The sequence below is a fragment of the Seriola lalandi genome, unplaced genomic scaffold (genome assembly GCF_002814215.2).
Source record: "Seriola lalandi dorsalis isolate HSWRI2012SDOR001 ecotype SW California unplaced genomic scaffold, Sedor1 jcf7180002054562, whole genome shotgun sequence".
Classification (NCBI taxonomy): Eukaryota; Metazoa; Chordata; class Actinopteri; order Carangiformes; family Carangidae; genus Seriola; species Seriola lalandi.
Genome location: NW_019525115.1, coordinates 924,304 through 951,784, shown reverse-complemented (window position 1 = coordinate 951,784; position 27,481 = coordinate 924,304). Strand labels below are relative to the sequence as shown.

The window sequence follows — 27,481 nt, the reverse complement described above, 5'->3', positions numbered from 1 at the left end:
CAGAAAATACAGACCGAGAGAGGAGGACTAAAGGAGAGAGAGGCAAAGAGGGCTGAGGGCTATAAGTCAGGATGAAATTGACTATGAAAATGAGACCTGCCAATAGTATCTGCTGCTCTCATGCATATCAAAGCCCTGTGGTATGTGTGTGTGTGTGTGTGTGTGTGTGTGAGTATGTGTATGCATATCTGAGTGTGTGCACGTGCATGTTTGTGCACCAATGTCTATGCTTGTGTGCGTGAGAGGAGAGGATCACTGTGAGCAGTCATTGATCTCACTAAGCTCCGAGAGCATTTTTATAGCTACTTCCACATTCATGTCACATCAGCTTTCTCAGTCTCACGTCCATGACAACATTATCCACCACTGTATGGCCCTCATCTCTGTATGGGAGGTGCTGGCATTCAGAACCTTGACCCAGAGATAAATAAATAGAAGGACAATGACATTGATAAACAACCCCAAACAGTTGATTGATGTTTCCTTTGGGGTTTATTTGGCATTTGAAACCAAAACTACACTTTAGCAGCTGTCTCAGATGCAAACTATGACATTCTGAATTTCAGTTGTGTCACTAAAGGACATTGAAGAAGAAATGTAGAAAATGTGTTCCTTATTGTGACAAGTTCCTGCTGAGGGAAATCTATCAGGAGTGCGGCTTTTTCTCTTTTCTTTTATTAATTGAGAATTTGTATCTTCTCCAGACTAACAAATGGGGTGTACTACCCGCTCATACTGTGGCTACCTACCTCTCACTCTTGTCTGTCTTTCTTGTTTTGTGTTTGTTATATTGTCATATAAAATTGAAGTGACAAAACAGCGCTAACAACCACTGCCATACGCATCATCCAGTCTCCCTCTTATCCATCTTGCATGTCACTCTCTGCTGTACATCCTCCAACAAAACAGAAATTGAAAATAAAGTTGAATTCATCAGATGGTACTGTTCCTGTGTGAGTGTGACAGCTGACAGTTAAAACCTGCCAGAGGAAACTCATTAACAATGTGTCATCTGTCTGAAAAGGGGAAGCCTGTTAAAAAAAAACAACTTGACATGTTTTCACTAAAGAGCAGTGAACAGAAAAGAAACAAATATGAGCTTCATGATGGAGAAGGCAGGTATATACAGTATATACTGAATATGCTTGCGCATGTCAGAGAGACAAAATGTGTTATGAAGGGTAAAAGAGAATTAGAATTCATTAGAAGTTATTCTGTCAAATAAGAACTTCAGCCAAAAGGGGAACTTTTCAGGGACTAAACTACTCTGACAAGGATGAGGAATATATAAGAAGTAGTATAAATAAGAAGCGTTTTTTTCTTTTACTGTTTGGTAAAAACCTTGCATTGCCAAAATCCATTCATCCATTAGTTACACTGCTTATCCTCATTGCCAAACAAATTCAAGCCTTCATGTAGAAAAAAATAGCATTTTTAGCTTAATGACAGGCTTTAGTAGATGTATCTATTAAATACAGATTTAAATATTAGACAAATAGAAAATATAATTATCGACATAAAATGTTTACATTTACATACATTTTGTCATTTGGCAGACACTTTTATTCAAAGCATCTTACATGTGAAGGACATCACTAAAGCTTCAATGCAGTAGGAAACCTTGGCGTAATTTCTCAGTACTGTGCTGCTAAACATTATGAAGATTCCTTACATGTATGCAAGTTATTCATACATATACTATATTTATGCAGGCGTTTTTTGTTTTTCCAAAAAATCTCAATTTAAGAAAATCCTGTTTGAAGCTTTCTCCAACAAAAGATAACACATTATCATGTGGTCATGTGGTCATAATCCCTCAGACCTTCATGTCAAAAACAGACGGAAAAACATCATAATTATAGCTGGATGTTTTCACACGACAGTAGTCAAAAAAAACGACAGAAGCCAAAGGGTCTAAAGATTGATGTATGCAGGCAGACAGGCGAAACAAGAAGGGAGACGATGAGGGAGGTTTTCATCTTAAACAGTGGGTGAAAACAAAGGGAAATCTAAGTTCACTGAAGGACCGCAGCAAAAGATTTAAATGAAATGACAAACTGAAAGGCATCGACAGTTTTGACATGGAGAAAGAGCCAGAAATACAATATCCACCACTCTGGTGGAGGTGTGTGTGTGTGTGTGTGTGTGTGTGTGTGTGTGTGTGTGCGTGCGTGTGTGTGCGTGTGTGTGTGTGTAAGTGTATGTAAGACAGATACAAAAACTCTTCTATACTATTATACAAAGAGAAACTCACAAACAAACCTTCACTGAGGGCATTGTGTCATGTAAATCTTTTAATTTCATGAGTCTAATTGTTTTTGTTAAACAAACTGCAGGTTTGCTCGTTCCTTGTACTAAAGCAACAATTCAATTAAAATTAAAAAATGCTTTGTTTGTCTTGTGTGGTTGGAAGTTAAGCTATGAATGTATTCTCTTTTTTGTATTTTCTTTTAATCTGATAGCAATTCTTGAGAGAAAAGGAAGTCATGATTGGCTAGAAACAATGATGACAAGACAAGGCTGATGTTCACACAATTGTTAAGTTGAAAGATGAATTAACTTTTCAGTTGTTGAAAAGTTAGTGAAAGTTGTTGACTATCTCTCAGTGCTACTTTCCTTCAAACAATAGCACAAAATTCAAAGGCAACTGTATACCTCAGTGCTGCAAGACAAGAAGGTGCTGGATTAAAGAAAGTAGAAAATGAAAAAAGGACAGAACATCCGCTCACTTATAGTGTATCAAGTGATAAGTGTTTGATAAGCAAACACCTACCCAGCTGTTCATTGTCCATACCTTTATCATACAGACTCTTATCTGAGCAACTGCACTTCTCCTTTGTTTTCCATTAAACAAGCAAACTTTGTGAAACTTTTCCTTCAAAAAAGAGCATAATTTTTGTCATATGTGGCCTTGGTTTAGTTGAAAGTGGCTATTTTAAAGCTCTCAGCGTTATATTCATCTTACTTTATAGTGTGAGGTCAAGGGTTATTACAGTGTTTCATTAACATACTTGTTAAACAACTGGTCCACTCGTCTATAACCAAGCAAGTGCGACCTGAAAAAGGGACTTTAATACCAATTAAAAGTGAATCACATATCACAAACTATGTTTAAGTATTTTATGCATCATTAGTAAGTCCAACTGCTGTCATTAAAATAACCGAATACACACGACAGCAGGAATAGTGGCACTTTAAACTGCTGCAGCAGACTCAAAGATCAAATCAGAGTATGTGTTGGAACCTACAGTGGTCAGTAACGCTAAAGAGAACCTTTCCACATTGCTGCAACTACCAATTTAATTCATGATACAAAAACTATCAATAACACCATTGTGACTAATAAAGTATTACTTCAGTAGGATGTGACAAAGACATCCGCTTTGATCAAAGTGAAAACTTCACGAGTCAGAATGAGTCAAAGGAAGCAGATCTAAGTGGAACTTAATGAGGAGGAAGGTGAAGAGAAGTGAACACAAACAGATCGATGCCTTCACTCAGCTACAACTAATCATAGCGGTATAGTTTTTCCTCAGGAAAACAAAGCCAGCTGCAGAGAAAACGGTTAATGAGCTTGGGATTTGTAACTGAGTAGACACAATCAAGTGATGTGTTAGTCAATGATATGATCGCTAGCTCTGTGACAACTTTAAGGATGTTGATACGGTCTTACCATGGTAACTTAAGACAAAGAAGCCAGCTCCAGAGAAGTCAGAGTGGAATTTGATGAGGATGATGTTAGAGGTTGAGTAGACAGACTCCAAAGCTGTGTTCCCACTAAACTGGCCGATCTGAGGAGAAGATTGGTCTGGACCATCCCTGTGGAGAAACAAAGAGAAAACTTGAGTTACAAAGGGGGTACTCAGAGACTAAAGACCCATAAAGGAATGGATATGATCTTTCTTTATAGAACAATGGAAGAGAGAAGTCAACCTAAAACATAATTTGAATACGTTACTGCAGTCATCCGTGACAGTTAAATGGCTATTTGTGATCAGGAAATGGTTTCTCCGAGGCTAGAAACAAAGACAGAAGAGACTTGACGATTATTTATGAGACAAAACCTGGAGCTGCTCCATTGACTGCGAATGGAGATGGACTTTGTATGACAAAGTGCCGGCGCCCAGAGTGATTGTGCATGAATATGGGCCCATCTTCCCTCTCAAAACATTCTAAACCACAATGTCACAAAGCTCATTTAGATATAAAACCTTCACAAACTCAGATTCCAGTGAACTTATGAGAGAACAGAGCCTTTTTTCTCTCAACAACAACACAGTTCAAAGCTCTGACTCTCTTATTCTTGCTTTGAGATGCTCAAGTTCATAAATATTGATTGAACTGTCGTCAGATCATAAGAATAACAGATGCGAATCCTGGTGTAGAATTTGACTTAGACTTTGGCTTTAGTTTTGTCACTAATCAGCCTGGCATTCATGAAAAGTTACACACACAGCAGACAGAGAGTTATCTGTCAAATGGCAGGTCCGGCTCTCAGTGCAATGTCATGAGCATATTTCACCTTTAATGGCAGCCCCACCAGCTGTCAGACGCAAACTAACCAATACTGGGCTCATTATCAGTGATTAAAAAGTATCATCATGAAGTTAAATGAAATAATTATTTCCTGCTGTTAAGTGGTTTTTGGATGAGGCCAATTATACCTGTCAGGTTATGTAAGGAATCATCCCTGTCGCTGATTCATGTTGGGTGGTTCAGAGTCATCAGAGTAGTTTCATCCACTGCTGATTTCTGGTGATGCCCGCACTCACTAACCATTATGAGTACATTATGGCAGTACATACAGCACGGACAAGACAAAGACACTGACTGTGTGAGGCAGCACAAAAGAAGGTTACTTCTGCGTCATCTATGATAATTCTTACAATGAAGTCCTGTAGTAAGCTTCCCAGCATGAGACCAATTAGCAGACTAACTGACTGTCAGGTTGGCTGGCTCTGGACTGAGGAGACTGCTGTGAAAATCACACCTTTACCACTGACACTGTGCTCTCTACAGGAAGTCAGTGTTGTGACTGTGAGATTGTGAGTTTTTAGTGCTTTGTGTGAGGTTGCCGTCTTTGCTTCGTGTGAGTTCAGCAGTTTGTCCACTTTTTCCAACTGACAGCAGGGTCAGGAACATGCTGCGCCACCAATTCAGGGAATTCACAGAATCGGCTGTGGGTGGACAGCACATGGCTCAATGGTATTGTGGTGTTTGGCGTGAGAAAGGCAGGCTGGATACTGTAGTTTTAAGACATTACATTTATACACCGAAGACATATGTCCAACAAGCCATGTCCCTGTTATGTACAGCTAAAAGGAAGCAGCTCTCCAGTGTCAAGTAAGTGTGGAGAACCAACAAAACTACAATAATAAGTCAGCTTTCACATTTGGTTGATATGATTATGTTGTACAATGTCTAGAATCATTTTAATAAGAAACAATTAGGTGATGAATCAATTTGTCAATTGACTGAAAATTGATTGGCAACAATTGTGATTACTGATTAATCATTTCAGTCAATCATCAAGCTTCTCAAATTGAGGATTTACTGCTTTTCTTTTCTTTGTTTGTATCATTGTACATTATTATTCTTTGCGTTTTTGAACAAAACAAGAAATATGTCATCTGGGAAATGATAAAATTTGTAACTCTTACACATTTAATAGACTAATTTATTGACTGTTCATAAAATTTTAATCTTGATCAGATAAATTAGGATAACAAGTAAATTAACCCTTGCGTTGAGTTTTTTTTGGTTGGGACTAATCAAAAAATACAAAGTAGAGTAATCCATAATTCAAATAAAGAATAGTTACAACTCTAAATGACAGAATTTTCTGCTGTTAGTTAGAAGACTATGAGACGTCAGTATTTCACCTTAAAATAATCAAAACTAGCACAACAATCGACTGTACGTTGCATATCTGACAGAGGCTGTAGCCAGACAGTCATACCTAAACATTCAGACCGTTGCTGGTGTTGTTACTTAACTGGGTCCTGAAAGATCTGGTGGTGCATTGACCTAAGTCCTGCATCTTTGCAATTAAATTAGAAGTTCCTAAGGTGAAGTTTTCCCAGAAGCAAACTAAACTAAATTGGAGACGTGGGCAAATAGTAGATGTCATTGTAACTGACCTTGGGTCACTTGATGGGATCATTCATTTAGAGAATAAGGGCTCTTTTAAGCTTGCAATGATCAATTTCTTAGTGTACCTCTTCCTCTGAAAGCAGGAGTATATTAAAGTAATTATTTGATATAGTTTATATTGGACATCACTTATGAGTCACCCAAGCAGTTGTCTGGAAAAGCTACTGTACATTGTGTTGCCATACTTTCTCAAAATCATAACAATGTTTTTAGCAATAATAATTCTAGAGAGGGCAATGGAAACAGACAAAACTGGAAATCTGTAAGGTCGATATGACAAGCTCACAGAAGTACAGGATAGACATTTGGTCCTTCTGTGTTGGTCTTATGTCTGTATGCCAGGTGACATTTTTAAACTACTGACGTTGCACCCAGCTGTCTATTTATAGGTAACAGGCTCAGCCTTTAGCTATAGAGAAGGAGCAGAAACATGGCAACCATAGAATTAGATGGTACAGTCTATTTATGGTTCTGCTGCCACTTTGTACCTGCAGATATCTATGTAACATGGTATACAGGCACCATTTAAACACCTGCATTGACAAAACGTCTGCTGTTGCCAATGACTGCTCTCTCCAAGAAGAATAATGAAGAGAGAAGTGAAGCCTGGGCAGGTAGGGAGAGAAAGATGTATCGTATATACCATATAAGACGGACTGTCGTTTAGAGATCGTTTGAGGAACAGAGGGAAGAAGAGAAAGACTTATGGCCAAAGAGAGATGGGAAAAACATGACAAGAAGGAAATTATGTCAGAGTAACTTTATATTCAAGAAGACATGTCTGTAGTCATGGTAATCCTTGCAGGGATTTAGCCAATTAGTGGCCAGCTCTGAAAAGATGTTAAAGAGCATGATCCTGTGAGAGAGAGAAAGTGCATGTCTGTCCGTGTAACAGAAGTTCTTCGAATATGTGAGACAAATTTAATGGCTATTCAGTCAAGTAAAAAAGACAATTTTTTGTGAAATGGCCCTTGATGAAGCTGAAAAAGATGAAAAAGATTGGTAAGAAGTGTCACATAATCAGGGTGGACAGCGTCAGTTATGACATAGTGGAAAAACAAGTAAAATAAATAACTAAATAATACCTACCAGACAGTAATGTAGTCATATATGGGCTCAGTGCTCAGTACAGTAAAGTTGATGTAAATCCCGTGTCCAGGAGGAACTCTCACACTCCACACACAGTCCTGGAAGTTGGGGTATTCCTCAGGGTGACCAGGAGAGTAAATGGTTCCGTTTAATGATGTGATGTTACCACCACAGAGAGCTGTCGATAGAATATTAGCAGAAATACCCTTAATAAATCACCAACAAATTACTATTACCATTCTGAAGCTTTAGTAATTGTCTGGATGATTGAGAGAAGACATGACTATCAGTCATGTAATGACCATTGGATAACACCTTAATACCTCTAATAAATTGTCATTACAGTTTTTTTTTTTTTTCTCTTCTGCAGCTCAGGTATTCATCAGGAGTGTAGGTGTTACTCATCAGTGATGCAATGTTAGCACTGCTGAGAACTATAAAACTGAACATTTACAGTTTTTTTTAATTTAAGGGTCCTTGAATAAGTGTTAACACTCTAGAGCCGTGCCTTAAATTTAAAAAAGGAATAACAATTGGATTAATGTGCAGTTACTGGTCATAAAGTTATAATAATAGAATTTCATGATAGAATTTCACCACCACAATTAGCTGGAACAACATACCTGCCATGATTCTAATTTTGTTCAGATTTATTTTTATTTCTTTTTTTTTTTTTATGGTAATGAACATTCTCTTGTTGATTCCATAAACTGAAGAAAAATTCTATTTTATTCTGTTGAGTTACAAGTAGCTTGTAATTGCACAATACGTTCTTTCCACTTTGCTCTCAATGCAACAATCAATATCAACTGGTTAAACTGTAGAGGAAATATCGAGGGCTATATAGTGCTTACTTTCAGGAAAGAGTGTGTTGAATAAAAATCATGTGCACATTAAAGTTACAGCTAGGAGTAAGATAGCTAATAATTTAATAATGGAATGATACTTTGTCAGAGTCAGGAAAGCAATAATATGAAACATCATTACAAATATTCGCAACAGCAATGATATCAATATTGAAATGCTATTAAAAAGCATTTACAAATGAGGGTGTTTTTACGATGGGTCAGGTAATGCATCGCTTCTGCAAAAATCCTCTTTTGGATTGAAAGAATACTTTGCCAGTTTATATATTTATATATCTTCTTGGGACCTGGGTATATGATGGTTCCATGTTGCAAACCCCATATAAAACACAGATTATGTTCCTCTGAGAAAGTGAGACATTCAGTATTATCAGAACTAACCGAAATTAAGTGACTATATTCCTTTCACAACACCTAGAGTTGTAAACATATGAAACTTTCTCAGATCAAAGAAAAGTACTATGGAATGCATTCAAAGAAGACTGACATACATTGATAACAACATGAATTACCTTCACATCGTGGTAACGGGTGGTTCCAGTTCCTGCTGATTCCATGTAAACATGTGAGTGAAGCCTCTCCGATCAGAGAATATCCAGGCAGGCATTCAAATGACACTGTCATCCCAACACTGAAATCTGTGCCAATCACGATGCCATTTCGAAATGGACGAGGGTCTGGACAACTCTGGAGCTGGTAGGCTGGAGAGACCGTAACCCATCCCAAATTAGTTGAGGACAATGGTAACAATGCAGGAGTTGTTTGCAAATGACTATGAGCAGCTATGATAAGTGCTTCTAAAATCAAGCCAGTCATCGAAAAAAGACAATAAATGCAGCCATTCTAACACTGAATTAAATTTTTATCTAATTCCGAGGGGGGTGCTAAAAAATACTTTTAAGATCCGGATCTCCAACCGTAGCCACCAGTCCAGTAGTTAAAAAAAACATTTTAAACATCCTGCAAATGGACTACACTGTGCCCTAAACTACTCTGAGTTCTTCAAATTACTCTTCTCCTCCCACTTAAAAGTTGTTTGTCGGTACTAACTTTCACACAGAGTTCAAAAGACTAACGCATAATTCCTCCGGCTTGTTTGAAAAAAAAAAAAAAGACCTACTGCAATCTCTGCAATCTAAAATAACCCTGAAATCTGAAATGTTGGAGAGAGACATAACAGCTGCAGACTTTTAGATATAAATTAAGGTTACTAACTTTTTGATAAGGGTATCATGCACCAAAGAAGTGTGTGCTTCTTCTTCTGTTGTTGCCAAAATACTAATTTAAACATAATAGTGACAGTGACTTTTCACAGCCAAAGTCACAAGAGTCAAGGGTTTGACAAACATTAGTAGCAACAATAATAGTGGAAAAAATGCAACTGCCAGGATTCACATTCTCCTGTTCAAAACACTTTGGCAGCTTTGCTGCTGTCATGAGATAAAAGGTTTTATTCATCATCCACTGTAATTTCCACATTAATGGAATTAGCCGCAACAAATTTATCTATCTATGAGAATTGTCATAATAAATAAAAGACTGCTCGAAACCTTTTTTAGTGGCTGATAGAATAAATACAAAATTCATCTAATCACTGAAATTAATCCAAAAATGAGGACATGTATGCACCATGTAAGTCCAGAAACACTTTCATTGTTGTCTGAAAAGTAGATAATTTTGTTGTTAGTCTCTGAGAAATGAAGTTGCAGTCAGGCAGTTTTTTAAATCTAATAACCACATTGGCAACAGCTGCTAGTTTCAGTAAAGTAAGAACCACTATCAGTTGTCTGCTCTTATTTTCTTTGCTTAGCAAATCAGGGTAAACAAGATGTTGGAGAGGAAATTACAGAAACAAGATATACCTTGATAGGTGATGTGGAAGCCTGGTTTGTTTTGTGAATAGTCACTGTGAAAGAAAAAGCTGGTCTGGTGGGTGGTGCTGAACAGAGGCTTGGGGATGACTGGACCGCTGAACCGGTCAATGACCGAGCCGGTTTCCAGCGTTCCACTGCGGATCTCTAAGTAATCATGGATCGCTTCAGTGGAGAAATTCAGGAACTGGAGATGGATGCCTGAGAAAAATACACAGTTTATGACATTTACAGATTAACACAGCCTGACTGACCGAAAGACCAGGAGTAAAACCAAATGTGTGTGAACTGAAAAGTGTTTTTAGGTGCTTAATCTGCAGCCACTCATGAACAACATTGATCAAGGCCACCAACACAACACTAGTTGAGTGAGTGAGTGAGTAAATCAATCAATAAATAACATAGATATATGAAAGAGGGAGACAGAAACGAACAGAGAAAACAGACCACACATATTTCATGCTCAAGTGGAAAGTTGACAGTATTTTTTACCAAAGCCGACAGGTAAGTTGACTGTCCATGTGCAGTCTAGTCCACTGGGGTAGTTGCCAGGGTAACCAGGACTTAGAATCACTCCACTTACATCTGTCATAGACCCACCACACTGGGCTGGAGTCACACATACACATACAACATAAAAACAGAGAAAAAAGGTGGGTCAGTGTAGAAAGCAGCACATCAAAAGCTGGCAGTAACCTCACTGAGCACAGTAGATATTCTTATACTTTTTAAAGACATTACTTCTGACTGGACACTTGAGTATCTTCAACCTGACATTTTGAATCATTTTGAATAAAACATTAATATTCTGAGTCTCTAATAAATACTGTTCTTGAATAAATTAGCATTGAGCAAGTAGAAATGTGTCCAGGGCTTGTTTCCTCTAATTTGCCTCAGTGCATGCTGATGCTTTGGCACACTGTGCATGTTTATGGCAGAGTCTGACTTAGCTGTGCAAAGCCTAATCATATTCAGCACAGAAAAACTAAATAATCAGCTCATCACAAAACAGTAAATTGATAAAACAGCTCATTTTCCAGAGAGTCAGAGAAGGCAATGGAGACTGCTTGCATCATTTCTGCAGCACTGAAGTTTTGCATGTATCTCAGTATATCCAGGCCTGAATGAATTTGTGTGTGTGTGCGCATGTATGTACTGGAGGAGAACTCCTACCAAGACATAGTGGTACAGGGTAGTTCCATCTTCTGACAGGTCCAGGCATGCAGGTGATATGTGCATTGCCCTAGAAATGTAAAAGCAACCACAATTTATTATGTGTTGGGTCAACATTTGGGAAATCGCCGCAGATGATCAGATAATTTGGTTTAAAAGTGCCGTTTTATCTGCTCAACAACAATATTCATGCTTTGCATTGAAGATATTCTCATTAATACCATGGAGCTGTATATTATATATAAGCATTAGGGAAAAGCCAAACTTCCATTAGAGCTATACAGTACACCACACAGAAATTGCCAGACCACACCAGAGACATGCATTATTCAGGAGTTGTGCAAACCAAACCAGAGTTGTATGTTTAGTAAGAGCTTGGAAAACCACCTGAGAGTAGGGTTTCCTTCTGATTCACAGTTTAAATAGTTCTTGGCTTGTGCAGTCAGGGGATAAAAAGAGTGAATGGCAGCACATCAAAGAAGCTGAGCAGCCTTGAATGATTTCACATACATATCTGGCAGTCGCTTTGCATGTAAAAACTGCATGTGTTCATGTGTTCAGGCGTGAAATTTCTATCGCCCGATTCCTCTTAGTCCCTCTGTAGTTAATTTACATGGGTACAGAAGGACAAACAGTATATAAAAGTTGTATTTATACCTGAAGGGAGTATCCTTGTTCACATGAAAACTGCACAACATCACCGACCATAAATCTGTCTCCTTGTCTAATTCCATAGTTTGGAGTCTGAGGCTCTGGACATGACTCCAGACCAATAGCTGATAAGAAAAAAACATTAATATAAAAGTTTCAGTCATTATTATGTATATATTGATTAGGCCAAAGATAATGTTGTATAGAAGATAATATGTTACCTGTATATTCCAGGTGAAAACCAGCAGCTGAGACACTAATATCAGAGCTGAAGCTGAGATAGAGGTTGTTAGATGTACTATTCAAGAGAGGGGGGATGGTTGTGCCTGAAAGCAGGGAGGAAGAAGAGAGCAACAGAGGACCATGATCAAATTTTTTCATTTTTCAACTGAGGCTTAAAAGCAAGCAGATCTTAGTTATCTGACAGCAAAGGAAACAACAAAGGCCCCCCAAACATACATTTTCACTTTTTTTGTTTGTGAAGTGTTCTCAAAGGAGAGAGAAGGGAATTACTTTCATTTGAGACATCTGTTTTATTTGAAACCACTTTTCAAATGTTGGCTTGACCTACTTAGTATGGCGAGGGAAGGAACAAAGCAAAAACCAGTATTGCACTGCAACAGTGTCAGCCTGTCAAGCCCCTTCACAATAAGATATTAAATGGTGTACTTAAATGTAAAGGAACATTAAACTACTCTAATCTCCTTGTCACTGGAAATGTCATCAAATTGTCTTGCTTCAAGATGTAATAATGGTGACAATATCTTCTGATATTAGCTACTTGTGGAGTTTAATATTTCCCACAGGCCAGCGAGCTGTGAGCCAAGCATTACTTTGTTTTCATTCACATGTTGCTCTTTGCTCAGTGGCAGGTGTGTCAGCAAAACATTTCAAAGTTACAGAGACATCCCTCTGAAAGAACAGTGCATTAGGCCGAAGGATGTGATTGGTTGTCTGTTGCGAGGGGAATTAATTGGATGGTTTTTGGACAGGCTGCAGCCTCCCTGCTGGTCATGTTCACATTCCAGAGAAAATCTCATTTATTATCATGACAGAAAATAAAAAAATATTTTTTTCCTTGATAATAAATTATGAATAAATTGTGAATAATTAACTGCATGGATTTAACCACAACAGTCATATCTGGATGTATAACAGTATTAATTAATGTTTGTAATTACCCCTATAAAAAAGTTTTACCATCGCTTTGCATGTATTTGTTTTATTTTATAGATGTAGAATCACTGTCATGGTCATTTCACTGCCTCCTCTATAACATAATCTTTTATCCATGAAGACATAAAGACATCAAGCACTTTCATAGATTATTTGATACAACCAGCATATAAGCAGGTGACTTTGCCTCCCTACAAGAAGTATTAGTATCCGCAGAAGATGCTGACTTCCCCTTTGGACAGCTGAATCCAGAGGAATGCTTCACCCAGACTAAATATGTGCTTTTGGCTGAATATAAGTTGTGGCAGCACTAGAGCAGAGGCATTTCTATTGAGGTCATTGCAGACAGCATGACCAGGCAGACCAATGGCACTCTAAAGTACACCTCTCTTTTTGGTTACTCTGTTGAGTTCACTTTTTCCTCCTACACGCATAGATGAGAAGAGAAAAGTAGGTGGAATTGTAATATAGAATTTTTTACACAAGCAATATGCAGTAAAATATAATTAGCTATGGGTTTTTACGAACCACAATTTCATTAATCGTTGAAAACTACATTCAAAGAAAAATGGTGGATAACATAATTAAATATTAACAGAGCATGTGTGCTGCTGCTGCTGCTGGTGTGTCGAGTGAAAGGTTTCCCCTGCCATAACAGATATATATCACTGACACAGCATTGCTGCTATAGATAAAACAAAACAGTAAACCAGTCATGCCTGAACAGAAAGCAGTAAAAAAAGTTTTAATTTTTTTATGCTATCACATTTTATTATAGTGATAAATCAAATTAACATTTGCAATTAGGGTTTATACCTTTTATATTATTGTTTTATTGTCTGTAATCAGTTGTAAATATTTAACATACTATAATTACCATGAGTTTAAAAAGTCACTTGCTCTTAACATGAAAGTTAAGTAAAGATCGTGTGTGTAAATTTTGTGAACATTTAAAATTACATATAGGTTGCTAAGGAAATATCTATTCCTAACAGAGCACTAGAGTGTAAGAGGAACAATTATTTATGCGGCAGACATTTCTCATATGTCTTTCAAGTAATCACAGATAAACAAGCAGGTGTCAGTGGGTGTGTGCCCCAGCCTCTGCTGGGACACTCAGAATGGAACCAGTTTAGCTCTAACTGCACTCTAAGTGGGGGGCCACATGGGCAGCATCTTGTACATTTCATGACAACATGCAATGTTTGTCCAATTTTACTGCGTTTATATGTAACAGTTATATTTACTGTGATCAGGTTACAAATAGCAGAGTTCTTGCTTATTCTGTGACATACAGTGAAAATGGCCTATTTTTTTTAATTTGTCCCTAAATACTCATAGCCATTACTACCACTAACCTGAGCAGCTGTGACACACCTTTCCTAATCAATAAATGCTGAATGTTGTTCAGTTATGCTCTCTTGGTTACTGTCTCACTTTGAAATTAAATTAAGCTCTCAAGATTCTCACAATTCAGTTTTTAACTGTATGATTTACCATATTTTAGATGAAAATAACTAAAACGTTAGCTGGCAGCAAACTGCACATGTGCTATAATACAACTTAGCTGTCAACTAATTTGTAAACTGTAAATTGTATGAGTTTCTTGCTATTATATTACAGTAGCTGTCTTTTGCCAAATTACATTTTGACAAGAATGTAATGACATGAGTAACATTTTGAGTAACACTATAAAAATACTGAAAAGAGGTGTTTACCAGAGTAGCTGCCCAGTCTTGGTGCGTGGTTGTCAGCACCATCATAGAAATCCAAAGAGTCCCAGTTATGCTCTGTGGCAAAACTTACAACTTGTATCTGGAAAAGCCGACAAAAAAAAAAGAGGACAGAAATTGTTCAATGAACAAATTTAGAAAGAGTAAAACACATGATGTCAATTGGTGTAAATATTCAATGAAACTGTCAAACAAAACAAGACGTGAAACACGACTTTTTGTTTTGAAAAAGTAGCAAGTCACATGATATAAAACAAACTTAAACTTGATGTGACGTACTGCAAAATTTAAGGAAAAATTAAATGTGAGATGTCAACTCCATTTTGTGTCTATGGCATCTTGGCCTTTGTATTTGTCCGTGAGAATGCAATCAGGCATTATCTCTCCTGATTAGATCCTTTCTAGTTATCTCTGGATGGACCCTCTCTCACAAACATCCATCCATTCATTGTTCTAATAATATCTTATCTTCCCTGACATCCCCCCTGATCAGCTTTTAAGCCAATGTTACATAGGTCAGCCAAGAAACAGCGTGTGACAGATACTACCTGTATTCCTGCCCCTTCTGGAACGGAGACCTTCCACACACAGTTCTGGTTGTTGTCATATGGCTCTGGATAGCCAGGTGACAGGATTGTGCCACGACGGGAGGTCAACACACCCCCACAGGGAACTGGGAGAGCGAAGAGCGTTGACACACGGAATAGAAGAGAGCAGAAAAGAAGGTAAATTAGAGGTTGAAACATCATTTTGTCTGCAAGTAACGGGAAAAAAGACAAGGAAAGGAAAGGGGGTGGTACCCTACTGAAGAGGGGGAGACCAAAGAGCTTAAACCCTGTGTGACAGCTTTGGCATAGGAAGGCTTAGGGCCTGACTAAACTGAAACATGGTGTGCATTTGAATTAACTGTGTTTTTTTTTCCTTTCTCAGTTGTGGGGTTAATAATGCATCTCATAATGTTTCTACATTCTGGACAGGAAAATGTCCGTCCTCAGTCTAATTTCTGTGTGTATGTTTACCTATACATGTTGGCAGCGTGTCATTCCATTGTGCCAGGTTGTCTGGGACACTCTCACACCGTATGGCAGTAGAGCCATGCAGGACGTAACCAGGGTTGCACTCAAACTGCACCAAGGAGCCAACTGCAAAGTCATTACCGAGGCGTTTCCCAAAACGCGGCTCTGGGACTGAACTGCACTGAGTGGAGCTGGTCCTCGGTACAGCTGAAGAAAAATGTAAGATGACACAACCATTAAAAAGTGTTCATATCAATAGAAATGCCAAATGAACTGTTATTGCTGCTGCCTATCTTCGCCAGGACACTGAATAAGATATTTTTTCTCTATTCGTGGCTTTTCTGATTGAATACATTGAAAGTAAAAATTAAACTGTTGCATTTTATATGTAATGGCCACTTACAAAACAAGAGATAAGCCATTACACCACATAGCCCCAGAAAGCCAAGGTTGAAGGCAGGGGTGGGGAACCTTTTTGCTATCAAGGGCCATTTCAATTTTTATAACATCCTTCGAGGCCAATACTAAATTATTGAACACATATATCACACTATCACACAACCTCTCCAATGCGCCATGCTTCGCTTGCAAAGACAGCAATTCCCCCCTCGTATCAAACTCAGCAGTAATCCCACGCACAAAAACAGCTAGTTGGGCGAGATTTGTTATGTTTGTTGTTTCATTGGCAGCCAGAGAGAAAAACTGGAAATTGTATTTCAGTGTTTTTTCAATACCTCGTGCCATATCAGTAATCCGCTCTGCGACGGTTCTTCGAGACAAACTGACACTTTGGAACAAGTTTGTATTTATGAATTACCTCGTGGGCCGCATCAAATTGTCTCACGGGCCACATGCGACCCAGAGACCGGATGTTCCCCATCCCTTAAACTTTAAGGGGTATAAACTACCTCCACACACAAACCCTCATTGCTATTATGGAAAATTTTGTATGAAACCTTAAACATGAAGCAAGCCAGTTCTGCAAACCCCAAGGCCTACAGAATCTTAAACTTATTTTCTGACCTTGGTAGACGAAGTGGAATCCCTTAGCAGTTTCTGGTCCAACTGTGGTAAACTTTATGGTGATCTGGTTTCCCGAACTCAGAGGTAGAGACTCACCTAGTCAGAAAGACACAGAGTCAGAAAAGTTGGAGGAGAGAGAAACAGTGAGGGCTTAAATTGCCTGCCTGCCAATTAATCCCTCTAGCCATAAATTATTCCATCCTTCCCTCCATCCTTACCAGAGTGGGATCCAGAAAGAGAAGACAATAGTGTGTTTTGTTGAGTGGGTCCATCATAGATCTCTACTACATCATTCAGTGAAGTCTGGAACAACACAAACTGACCAAAGAGTACTGGAAATACAAATGAGAAAAAAGACAGATAAAGAGATGAGTTAGCCGGTGGCAAATTATTATTCCATGCCACTGTCTGCATCTGACCTTCCAATGATAAAATTAACCTGTAATACCCAATTTAAATTTTATTAAGCTGCAGTGTCAGCTTCTATTTGAAGCCAACTATTGGCACAAAATTACATATCAGGACACTTAATAATCACAATATCACCTTATTTTCTTTGTGCACTAGTCCAACCCACCCCCACCCCCAGTCAGTTGGTGTATCATTGTTCTCTGCTAGCGTGAAACATCGGTGATTGCAAAAACTTTGTTTTGTTAACTGAAGACAGAAAGGCGAAATGTTTTTCTGTAATCTCTACTGTATTTCAACCCTATCTCTCTTTGGCCCCAAAGGCTGAGCTGTAAAGACTGAAATTTGTATATTGCCAAGGATATTATGCTAAAAGAAGGTCACTGGTCACTTTGTACAAGGCTGTTTCTCTCTGTGGAGTTCTTCTAAAGCATGATCTGCCTTTTGCTAAGACATTGCTCTGACTCACAAACGGTACCCTGTCTGCTTTCATGTAAAACCCTGTTTTATATTAAAATAATGACAAGCAACAGAGAACAGAAACAAAACACTGGATTTTAAACTGGCATTGTCCCTGCAGGTGTGAAAGAGAAAACAGATGATCAAAAAGGAGGTTAGCTCTATAGGGTAGATGAATCTAACCTCTTATATATATATATCTTACAGCACTGCCATGGTTGTACATAAGGATGTGTATAGTGGCAGGGTGTTTAGTGGACATAAAGAATGACAAGATTCTGCCAGTCAGCAGAAATACTTAAAAGCTCCCTCTATGTATAGATTTTAAGGAAATCAGAGTGATTAAGTTTTCCATCATTCTCTGCTGTATTATCGACATACTGCTGAGCAAGGTGGAAGAGATCACAGCTGAAATTGTTTCAGAACAGAACAGACTTCAGGCAGGAAGACACACATGCACCAACGGTCACACACAGATTCATAAAGCACATGAGATGTACCAACACACACAAAGTGCGCACAAACAAAGCCACATACCCACACACACACATACTCGCAGATAAGCGATCACAGCAAAGTTTGAATCAGTCCACTAGACGTATCAAATGATTGAAAATGTTTCACTGTGCATATGAAAGGCTTCGTCAGCTCTTGACATCAGATGGAGAAAACCTGGGCATCGATCCCTGTGGAGCTGCCATACCTCCTGATGAGCTGCCTGAGTGGGTGTCCTCAGCCACGTCCTCATTCAACAGGAGGTGTGGTATCTCCACAGGGATAAATGTCAAGGGTTTTTCCCACCTGGTGTTGAAACTGAAGGAGTCATTTGTATGAATGGTGAAACATCATCAATCATTCATTTCAGCTTCTCTGATCATCAGGCAGTTTTGATAGCGTAGTTACTGCATCCTTGAGCCCGTAACCTTTGATTGATGTAAGAGCATGAATTAAGGACATGTTATTTTTTAAATTTTTTATGAGAACGACAGCTGCTTAAAAATGTGGGCATGTTGTAAGGCTACAGCACTGCAACTTAACAAAACAATCTGTCTCTTGCTCTGTGTGGGAGGTTCTGGGAGGCTGTCTGTGTGTCTTATACAATATGTAGGCCAACAAATGTTAGCTCCTCTCAGTCAAAACGTCTACATGGAGCTGACACTCCAAAAGTTGCTATGCAAATATAATGAGACAGCAGCCATCAACAGCCTCAGGGAAAGCTACTATTTATTCATAATACCACAGGGCATAATTGAACAATATATCCACCAATTACTGATTGTTTGTAAAAGCTCAAGTCAGACCCAATGAGTAAACCAATAATTTAGATGTCAATATGTAATATCATGATTGGAGACACAAATGTAAATTTGCACATCTTGAAAATTAAACAATATTGATAATGTGACACCATATCTTCAACTATATCATCTGATGAAGAAAAATGTCAAACAATTTCCAAGGTCAAAAATAAAATTTTAGTCTTACAACTATGAAATCATAACAGCTTGTGAGTTTATATGTCCACCAATCGATCTCCATTACTACTGACCAAACTCCCAATTGCTCATGAAGATATATGATATAGTTGAAAGCTCCAGAAAAAGCTATTAAGAGGATCTTCAATGGGATTGTTTCACCAAACTACTATTTCCAAGGTCAAGAAGGGACTTTAATGTTTAACTTCACATTGATTGTGTTTGTCCTGATGAAAATGTAAATCAAATTAACATTAGATGCTATTGTAAATTTCAATCTGTATACTACACATTTAATATGAATAAAGTTAAAATTTTATACAGATATCAAATATTCAGCACCCTTCTCTCTCCTCAAATGACCCCAGCTTCCCACCACAGCCTCAGTTAATGTTAAGAATCCTTTACAATATTCATATCTTCATAATGTGGTAGTTATGTCTAGCTTAAAGACTACTGATCACATGTGGCAAGATAAAACTAGTCTCATCTTTAAATGACACTTCAATGATGAAACCCTGACCTGGATTAAAACAAATGGCCAGCAAGCGTCTTTTGATCATCACAATATCTGTACTAGTTTTTCATTGTAGTTTAAAAACCCCAAAGGGGTCCTTCTGGGGGTTTCATGGTGTCCCCATTAAAAATCAACTTTTAATGTAATTCAGGTCAAAGAAAACTACGATCTTTTGTTGAGTGCTGCACATGTGCCTTTGAATTTTTTTCCAAAAATTATTTATTTATTTATCTATTTTTACACAGAAATTACTGCTTTTTATTGCAATGCAATGTGAAACTGTGTGAAACTTTGTGTGTGAATGAACTTACCAAACTCTCTAGGTACAGATATAGAGTAGACACAGGTCTGACCAGAGGTGTAGTTTCTGGGGAAATTTGGAGATAAAACAGTCCCTTCTGATCCTGTAGAACGACTTCCACAGGGCGCTGGAGAAAGAACACACGCACGTATTCAAGCACACATAGTTAGTGAGGCATACAATACATACACAGCTTTCACCTCTGTAAATATAGGGATTTTAAGTTACCTTGACAGCTAGGCAATGCCCTGTTCCATCCAGGTCTGCCATCATCTCCCATACTGCAGGTTAAGGTAGAATAGCCCTAAAGAAAAAACAATTTACTTTAAGAAAATCCGAAACAACCAACCTTCCACTCAATGAACAAATCAACTTCCCTTTCGACAAACCAACCTAGGGACATCCAACCCCACAAAGCGGACCAACCAACTAACAACTAGTCATGCATTCTACTAACCATCCACTCGATCAATAAACCAATTGAGTATCCATCCAAACCAACTATCCAACCAACTAGCCACCTATTGAGCCAACCAATCACAGATCCACCCACATATCCAATCAACCAGCCTTTCAACCACCCATTCATCCATCTGTTTGTACCTGCAAAACATATCCTGCTTCACAGTAGAAGGTGACAGTAGAACCCAGCTTATAATCAGATCCCAGCCTGGTTCCATTCAGAACCACACCTGGGTCGAAACATGATTCCCTCAGTTTGGCTGGATAAAGACAAAGAGAACGAGTAAGCAAGTGAGAGAGAGGATGAGGCAAAGAAAAAGCGACAGGCACACATGAATAATCAAATTCAAAACCAAGTCAAATTAATAATAACTACGTCCCAAGCCATAATCAAATGAGGCAGGCACTCCATTGGCCTTTTTAATAGTCTGTTTGACTTAGCTGCCTTTGCCAAAGATGGAGTACGAACGATAACTTCATCCCCTGGCTTTTGTATGGTACATGAACCTTGTAAATTATGGCTTTGGCCCCCCTCCCAAAAGATTAGCAGCCACCCTACATCAACTTAAAACTTAATTCCTGAGTCCACCTGAAGATATGATGATTCTTCTGTGCATGTGAATGAAACTCACCCCTCAGACAGACCATTTCAACAGACATCAATTCAGCAGGGATTTTGCAGTGAGAGCAATCCCTCTTTTTCATTTTAAAATCAGCGTGATACACACTGTCATTAGTGTGGGAGACTTAACTGCATACACATGTGTATTGGGTATTAAGGAGTAACACAGTAGTCCTCTTTGGTAAATGTGAAAGTTAAACATTTCTAAACACATTCTGTCATCACAGGAGAGATCTGAAACATACTGTCACATTCACTGTGAAAACCTAAAAGAGTTATATCCCATGTTACCTTAGTTATGAAAAACAAACAGGACAGAAAACAGTCCCTGATGCAATTACATCAAACATTGTAAATTACAATGATTTTTCAACAACTGACAGTTACAAAGTGGCTATAAAACAGTGCCAGCTGGAATGAGTATTTATTTTCATCAGAAACATCAGACATACATGTGTTGAGTCAATTTCCAGGTGTTCTAGTTCAAGATATAAACAATCAAATACTAAATGTAGACTGAATGATGGGGTACTGCTTTCCATAAGATAATCAGGGTTATATTTTGTCCCCCTGCTGTAGAGATGTTTAACACAATTTTATCTCCCTGAGAATGCAAAATCTTTTTGTTTGTGCTAATACTTGTTGGAGTTTTACTTATTTTACTATTTTAGAAGCTATTCAATTAGTATTCACTTTATATAAGGAGGTTGGTCGTATTTGCAGAATATTTTACCTTTGTATTCCAGGTGGAAACCAGTGTAGGAAACAGAGCCATCACTGCGGAATGCTAAATGCATGGTATTTGAACTGCTCTCAATCCTCTCTGGGAGTTTGCTGTCCTGGAAGCTACCAATGAGAGGACTGTTGCTATCTGGACCATCGTAGATATACAGGAAGTCGTAGTTTGGCTCAATGTTGAAACTAGAGATAGATGAAAAAAACACAGATAGGGACAAAGAGATAGGAAAGAGATGGTGAGAACAGTCAGTTCAGTCAGGAGTATAGAAAAAGAGCGAGTACTGACATTTGGATTTTGTTTGTTATTTATATTAGAAGTCATTTTCTGACTGTTCTAGAGAGAATTTTTTTCCAACATACATTATGGTGCAGGACAGACAAAGCAAGCATTGTATTTTCAAGGCCTTTATCACCTGAGTATTCTATTTCACTAGACTCTGTGGCTAAGAGTGTCTAAAAGATACCAGAAAGTGGATTTGTTTCTGATGGTTCTTACACTCATTCTCAGCCCCTCAACTCATTTTCAATTTTCATGGATAGCAATGACTTTTGGTCTGTTGGCCCAAAACAATTACAATGGAGTGAAAATAATTGCCTTGTTTACTCTTGTGTCAGAGGGTCGACACTTCAGTTCATGACAGGATATCTCTAAACTCTACCTCTAAAAGGTCCGAAAAGAGAGAATTAATAGTGTCTTTCTTAAATGTTTTGAGTCTATTCTCAATGTACATTTTACTTTTCTTTTTTTTTTTTTTTTTACATTTTATTATGGATTTAGTTAAGAAAGACAACAAACAATGATGTAAAAGAACATTTGTGCACAGCGAACCAACTGAGGATTAACACAGGCTTTGGTGTAAAAAAGATCCGCTGACTTGTAGGTTACCTGATGAAGGCCAGTGACAAGACATAGTCAGAGTTGACAGCAATGAGCCAATCGCAGTCCTTGGAGTGAGGGTAGGGATGAGGATAGTTAGGAGAGAGAATAAATCCACTGGAGCCTGTTAAGTTTCCTCCACAAGGAGCTGTCATGGGAACACAAGCAAAGATAAGTCTTAAAATAAAAATAATATAAAATACAATTTTAATATTCTCTCAAGCGCAACCATGCAGGATGAAAAAAATATTTTAATTTACTCAGCACAATGTTTTTTTATTTTATTTTACGGGGAATCTAAGTTACAAGATTTTCATTCAAAAGGACTAGTAGTTTGCAGGGATTTGGAAAGGATAATGCAATAGTATCATGCTGTATGTATTAAGAAGCAAGTTCAAACCACTAAACATGATGTTTTTTATAAAGCCCTCCTACAAGTCAACTTGAGCAAGGTAATGAACCATAAACAACTCCAGTTGTGTATGCAGTACATCTATTGTATGTCCCTATAAATATATAAATATATGGGACTGGACTTTTCACCTATGCAGACAGGCGGGCTGGGCTGCCAGTAGTATCTGTTATCCACTTGTATACAGGTGATTTTGTCATCTCCCTGGAGCTCGTATCCTGGGTCACACTGAAAGGACACTGAATCCCCCGGCTCACGGCCATCTCCACTTCGACTGCCATTCATTGGTACACCTGGGTCTCTGCAGGCTGTAGCTACTGAGCCTGGACAGGGAAGGAGAGGGAGAGAGGGGACAGGAAGAAAGAAGAGGGAATGGAGGTGAAAGAGGGGAGAGGAATTATAAAAATCTGTCAATTGCATTAACTCAGTGCATACAAATATCTGCTAAGATCATTTCTGACTGGTCAAGTGAGATCTTCAAGTAGAACCATTATGCAGATTTGGATTCTGTTGATGTTGTTAATATTCAAATTTTTAGTCAAATGAAGATTCAATAGAAAGAAAAATATTCAGAATCATGAAGAAACTAAGAGTATTATTCCCTCTTTATCAATCTGAAAACCTAGTCCAGTCATACACACATTCAAAACATCATACAGGGAACTTCAGAGGAAAATAACAAAATTATCAACAGTAGGAGGAAAACTCCTACCATAACCTTTCTCATTTTCATAATGTTTAGTCCATTAGTTATGGACATGACTTACTAGAGAATTGAATAGCGAATCCTGACTTGCTGATGTAAAAATCAGTCTCAAACTGAACAGTGACAGTATTCAGTGTAGAGTGAATTCCTTCAGGTAGCAGAGATCCGCTGAGCTCTGACAAAGACATTTCATTTTCAGGTGGTCCATCCCAGACCTTCAGCATATCGTGGCTGGCTTCTGTGTCAAAGGCCAAGAACTGAAGACTGCAATTGGCAAGAAAAAAAAAAAAAAAAAAAAAGATCATTAACAATATAAACATGACTTCTTTATTAAATACTTCTTTATTAAATTTCAGTCTTAGAACATGAAAACAGTCATTGCTGTGGAGGACCAACAACTAAGGACCCCCAAAGAGAGACTTTGACTACCATTATTTTGATGGTAATTTTTATAGGTTGAAAACTTTTTCATCGTTAGATGAAGCCTAAGATGGGAATACCTTCATGTAAATTATGTATACCCTATCAATTTTAATTTGTAACCACTGCTTGTATAAAAAACCTGTCCCGTTTACAATATACTTATTATATCAACAAATGTGTACTGTCATTTTCACACCATCACATTTGCAGAGTAGCGCTTAACACTCCAACACAAGTAACTTATATTTCAATTGCAGCTTTATAAAAGGTGTTGAAGTGGGCAGTAAAATGAATGACACTGTTATTTCAACTTCGATGCTGTGAAAGGTCAACTTTACCTCACGATATTTCCCGAGTCCACCTCAATGGTCCAGGTGCAGCGTAGATTATTGTCGTAGGGAAATGGGTATCCAGGAGAAAGAATCCTCCCTGACGACTCGCCCTTAAAACGACCTCCGCACTCCGCTACAGGTATCACACACACACACGTACAGGTATCACACACACACACGTCCAGGTACACACACACACACACACACACACACACACACACACACACACACACACACAGGTAAAAGACATTACAGACTGTTAATATGTGCCAACATACAAACCCACACAAATGTCAATATGTCTCCATCTGTCTGATTAGCCCAACTGTGAATGTGTTACAAATACCATCAAGCCATCTATCTAACCAATGAGCATTGATGAGTGTGTATGTGTGTGTTTAAGTGTGCAGTATGTGAACTATGACAAGTCAGCCGCTTATCTGTCCATGGCAATTGTTTTTCAAGGCAATCAGATCCACTAGGTGCACCTCAGTAGCCACTGGGCAATGATTAAACGATCACCACAGAGACAAATGGATTAGAAAAGAAGAGAACTCTCTTCCCTCGTGTCCCTCTGTCTTTTTCACTCTTTCTCACTCACAAAAAAGGGAAGAGGAAGAAGATGAGACAAAGTGCTGATCCTGCATTCCTCCCTAAAGAAATCACCACACATTATATAACAGAAAATAATCCCCCCTTCTCTCTTTGTCTCTCTTGGTTATATATTTTCACAATCTTCATCCCCTCTCTGCTTCTCTTCCCTCCCCATGTTCGTCCCTCCCCAGGCTCCCCTCCCTTCATCACTGAAATATATTATCTCAAGTAATAGGAGCAATATTAAGAGTTGGGACGGGGAAAAGAAAGGGGAGAAGAGGCAAAAGAGAAAGAGAAAGTAGAGAACCAAAGGGGGTAAAGAGGGAACACTACAAGTAATAATAAGAGGCAATATAGTATTAAGACTGGAGGTTAGCTGAGGTCACAGTGTGTCACTGCTAAAATATAAAGTCATAGAATATCAGCCAGTGGTTTTATGAGTCTTTCATTATTGATACTGAGAAGGAAAGAGACTTATTAAGCTGAATCCGAAATCAGGAAGTTCAGAGGCAGCAATGAAGGAAGAAAGGTGCTTAAAACACTGGGCTTGCTGTTATGCTTATAGCTCCCATCTGGGGCACAGCTGCAGCAGCCATTTTGTGTGTCAGTCTGCACAGGCTTAGCATTTGTTTGGGTTTAATTAGAGAATGTAATCATCATTCAACCAAATACCTACTAGGAGGAAATGAAATTTTCTCCAAATAAGCTTAACATAACATACAAATCAAAGCATTTCAGGCACTACATACTTATCTCCTGATGAATGTGTTAGTGTGTGTGTGTTTATCAGAGTGTGTGAGTTCTGGAGGCCTGAAATTGCATAACCAGTAAAAGACCGTTATTGACTTCTTGACATCAATATTTGGGATTGTGGTGTGGATATAATTTCCCATCAGTATGAAGCCCTGAAAAATGAATTAGAAAGGCAATGATGTTATAATGGAATATTTGGAAATATGTCAATACTCAAATGGGAGTTGCTTCCCAGTTGGTTTTATTGTTTCCCTAAAATGGAACATGCTTTGATAATAGTGGTCTTTAGCATAACCGAATTGATTAAAATGTGTTTATGAAGCAATTCTAACAAACATGTTTGTCGATTATCCCTTTGTGGAGAAAGAATGACATGAATGGAGTTTAAAAACAAGCAGAGAAACAAAAATGATTGAACAAGTTTGGATCTCTGTGTGTTTGTAACTGTGTGGGTATGTTTGAGTATATAGCAGAGAATTGGGCAAGGACGAGGGCAGTTTCCAGGAACAGAGAACAAATCCCCCCCTGCAGGAAAGGAAATGGATCAATTGGTCACAGGGAGTCCAGGTGGTGAACCCTCCTGAACAAATAGGCCTTTCATCGAGACTTTAAAACCACCGCGGTGTGTGACATCACTAGAAATGGCGAGGGTGATTCCACAGGACATTGGCCTCCATCTGTTTTCTTGTCAGATTATGGAATGAATGTCCTGTAAGCAGAGACTTTGCATAAAGGAGCTCTGGGTGACTCTGTACTGTATTGTGGAGCAAGGCCTAATACAGCAACGCTTCCTGCTACTTAAAAACTTCTTCATGTCAATTCATGTGCAAATGTAAAGGTAGCTGTTGATGCCAATGATTCAATGTCTGTAGATAGAAGTAATAGGACAACACACCACACAGCACAACATGCTGCAGTACTGGGGAAAGAAAAGGCAACAACAAAACCTATTGAAAAGCTTTAGTCAACGTTCAACCCGTAATTGTGTGTCTACATACATTTATGTATCTGTTAACTATTGTGTGTGTCTTTTCAAAGTGTGAATGGCTTCATATAGCAAGAGACATACCGATGCAAGAAGGCAGAGGGTTATCCCAGGCTCGCCTTTCCCCTGTCATACACTTCAGTGTGGAAGCGCCGTGCAGAGTGTATCCAGGCTCACATCTGTATGTGATGCTGCTCCCAGAGAAATGGCCTTGGTCGTTGACCTTGAAGCCAAACTGAGGCACACCTGGGTCCTCACAATGAGACAATTCAAAACCTAGAAATAAAAAGAAAGAGAAAGAGCTTTAAAGTGTGTACTTTTTAAAATACTCGCTTAGGGACATTTTAGACCCACTAGAGAAAACAGAATTAGTGTTCTTTAGATGCACAGCAATATTCCCTTAATATCTGGCACACTCAAGTATTCTGTTTATGAGCTTGCTGATATCACAGATCCTGTTAAGCTCTCATCCTGATTTAATAAAAAACAAAAAGATATATGAAACATATCAATATTAGGAGTGATACTGTTGCATGTATACATCTTATCCAATTTAAGTTGTTTTTCACAGTCTGTCTAAACTCAGTTTCCATGGTAATATTCAGATTATTCTGTTTATTCATGTGCGCAATTTTGAAGAGCGGGATATGAAGAGGTATATAAATA

The 27,481-nt window shown here is 38.3% G+C and overlaps 1 protein-coding gene across 1 annotated transcript in view; it reads right to left on the bottom strand.

Annotated features, from left to right (window-relative positions):
* Positions 1-27,481, bottom strand: part of csmd3b (CUB and Sushi multiple domains 3b) — a 136,919-nt gene that overhangs the window by 41,828 nt on the left and 67,610 nt on the right. Inside the window, exons 19-40 of the mRNA XM_087176619.1 lie at positions 26,900-27,091; positions 24,490-24,616; positions 23,790-23,992; positions 23,154-23,345; positions 22,620-22,758; positions 21,729-21,916; positions 20,515-20,633; positions 20,140-20,215; positions 19,922-20,038; positions 16,970-17,083; positions 16,752-16,847; positions 15,732-15,935; positions 15,261-15,385; positions 14,698-14,794; positions 12,025-12,129; positions 11,810-11,928; positions 11,153-11,222; positions 10,472-10,588; positions 9,971-10,180; positions 8,621-8,809; positions 7,243-7,420; positions 3,674-3,819 (exon numbers count right to left, since the gene is read on the bottom strand). Coding sequence (XP_087032745.1) covers positions 3,674-3,819; positions 7,243-7,420; positions 8,621-8,809; positions 9,971-10,180; positions 10,472-10,588; positions 11,153-11,222; positions 11,810-11,928; positions 12,025-12,129; positions 14,698-14,794; positions 15,261-15,385; positions 15,732-15,935; positions 16,752-16,847; positions 16,970-17,083; positions 19,922-20,038; positions 20,140-20,215; positions 20,515-20,633; positions 21,729-21,916; positions 22,620-22,758; positions 23,154-23,345; positions 23,790-23,992; positions 24,490-24,616; positions 26,900-27,091 — 3,123 coding nt within the window. The remainder of the gene's footprint in view (positions 1-3,673; positions 3,820-7,242; positions 7,421-8,620; positions 8,810-9,970; positions 10,181-10,471; positions 10,589-11,152; positions 11,223-11,809; positions 11,929-12,024; positions 12,130-14,697; positions 14,795-15,260; positions 15,386-15,731; positions 15,936-16,751; positions 16,848-16,969; positions 17,084-19,921; positions 20,039-20,139; positions 20,216-20,514; positions 20,634-21,728; positions 21,917-22,619; positions 22,759-23,153; positions 23,346-23,789; positions 23,993-24,489; positions 24,617-26,899; positions 27,092-27,481) is intronic.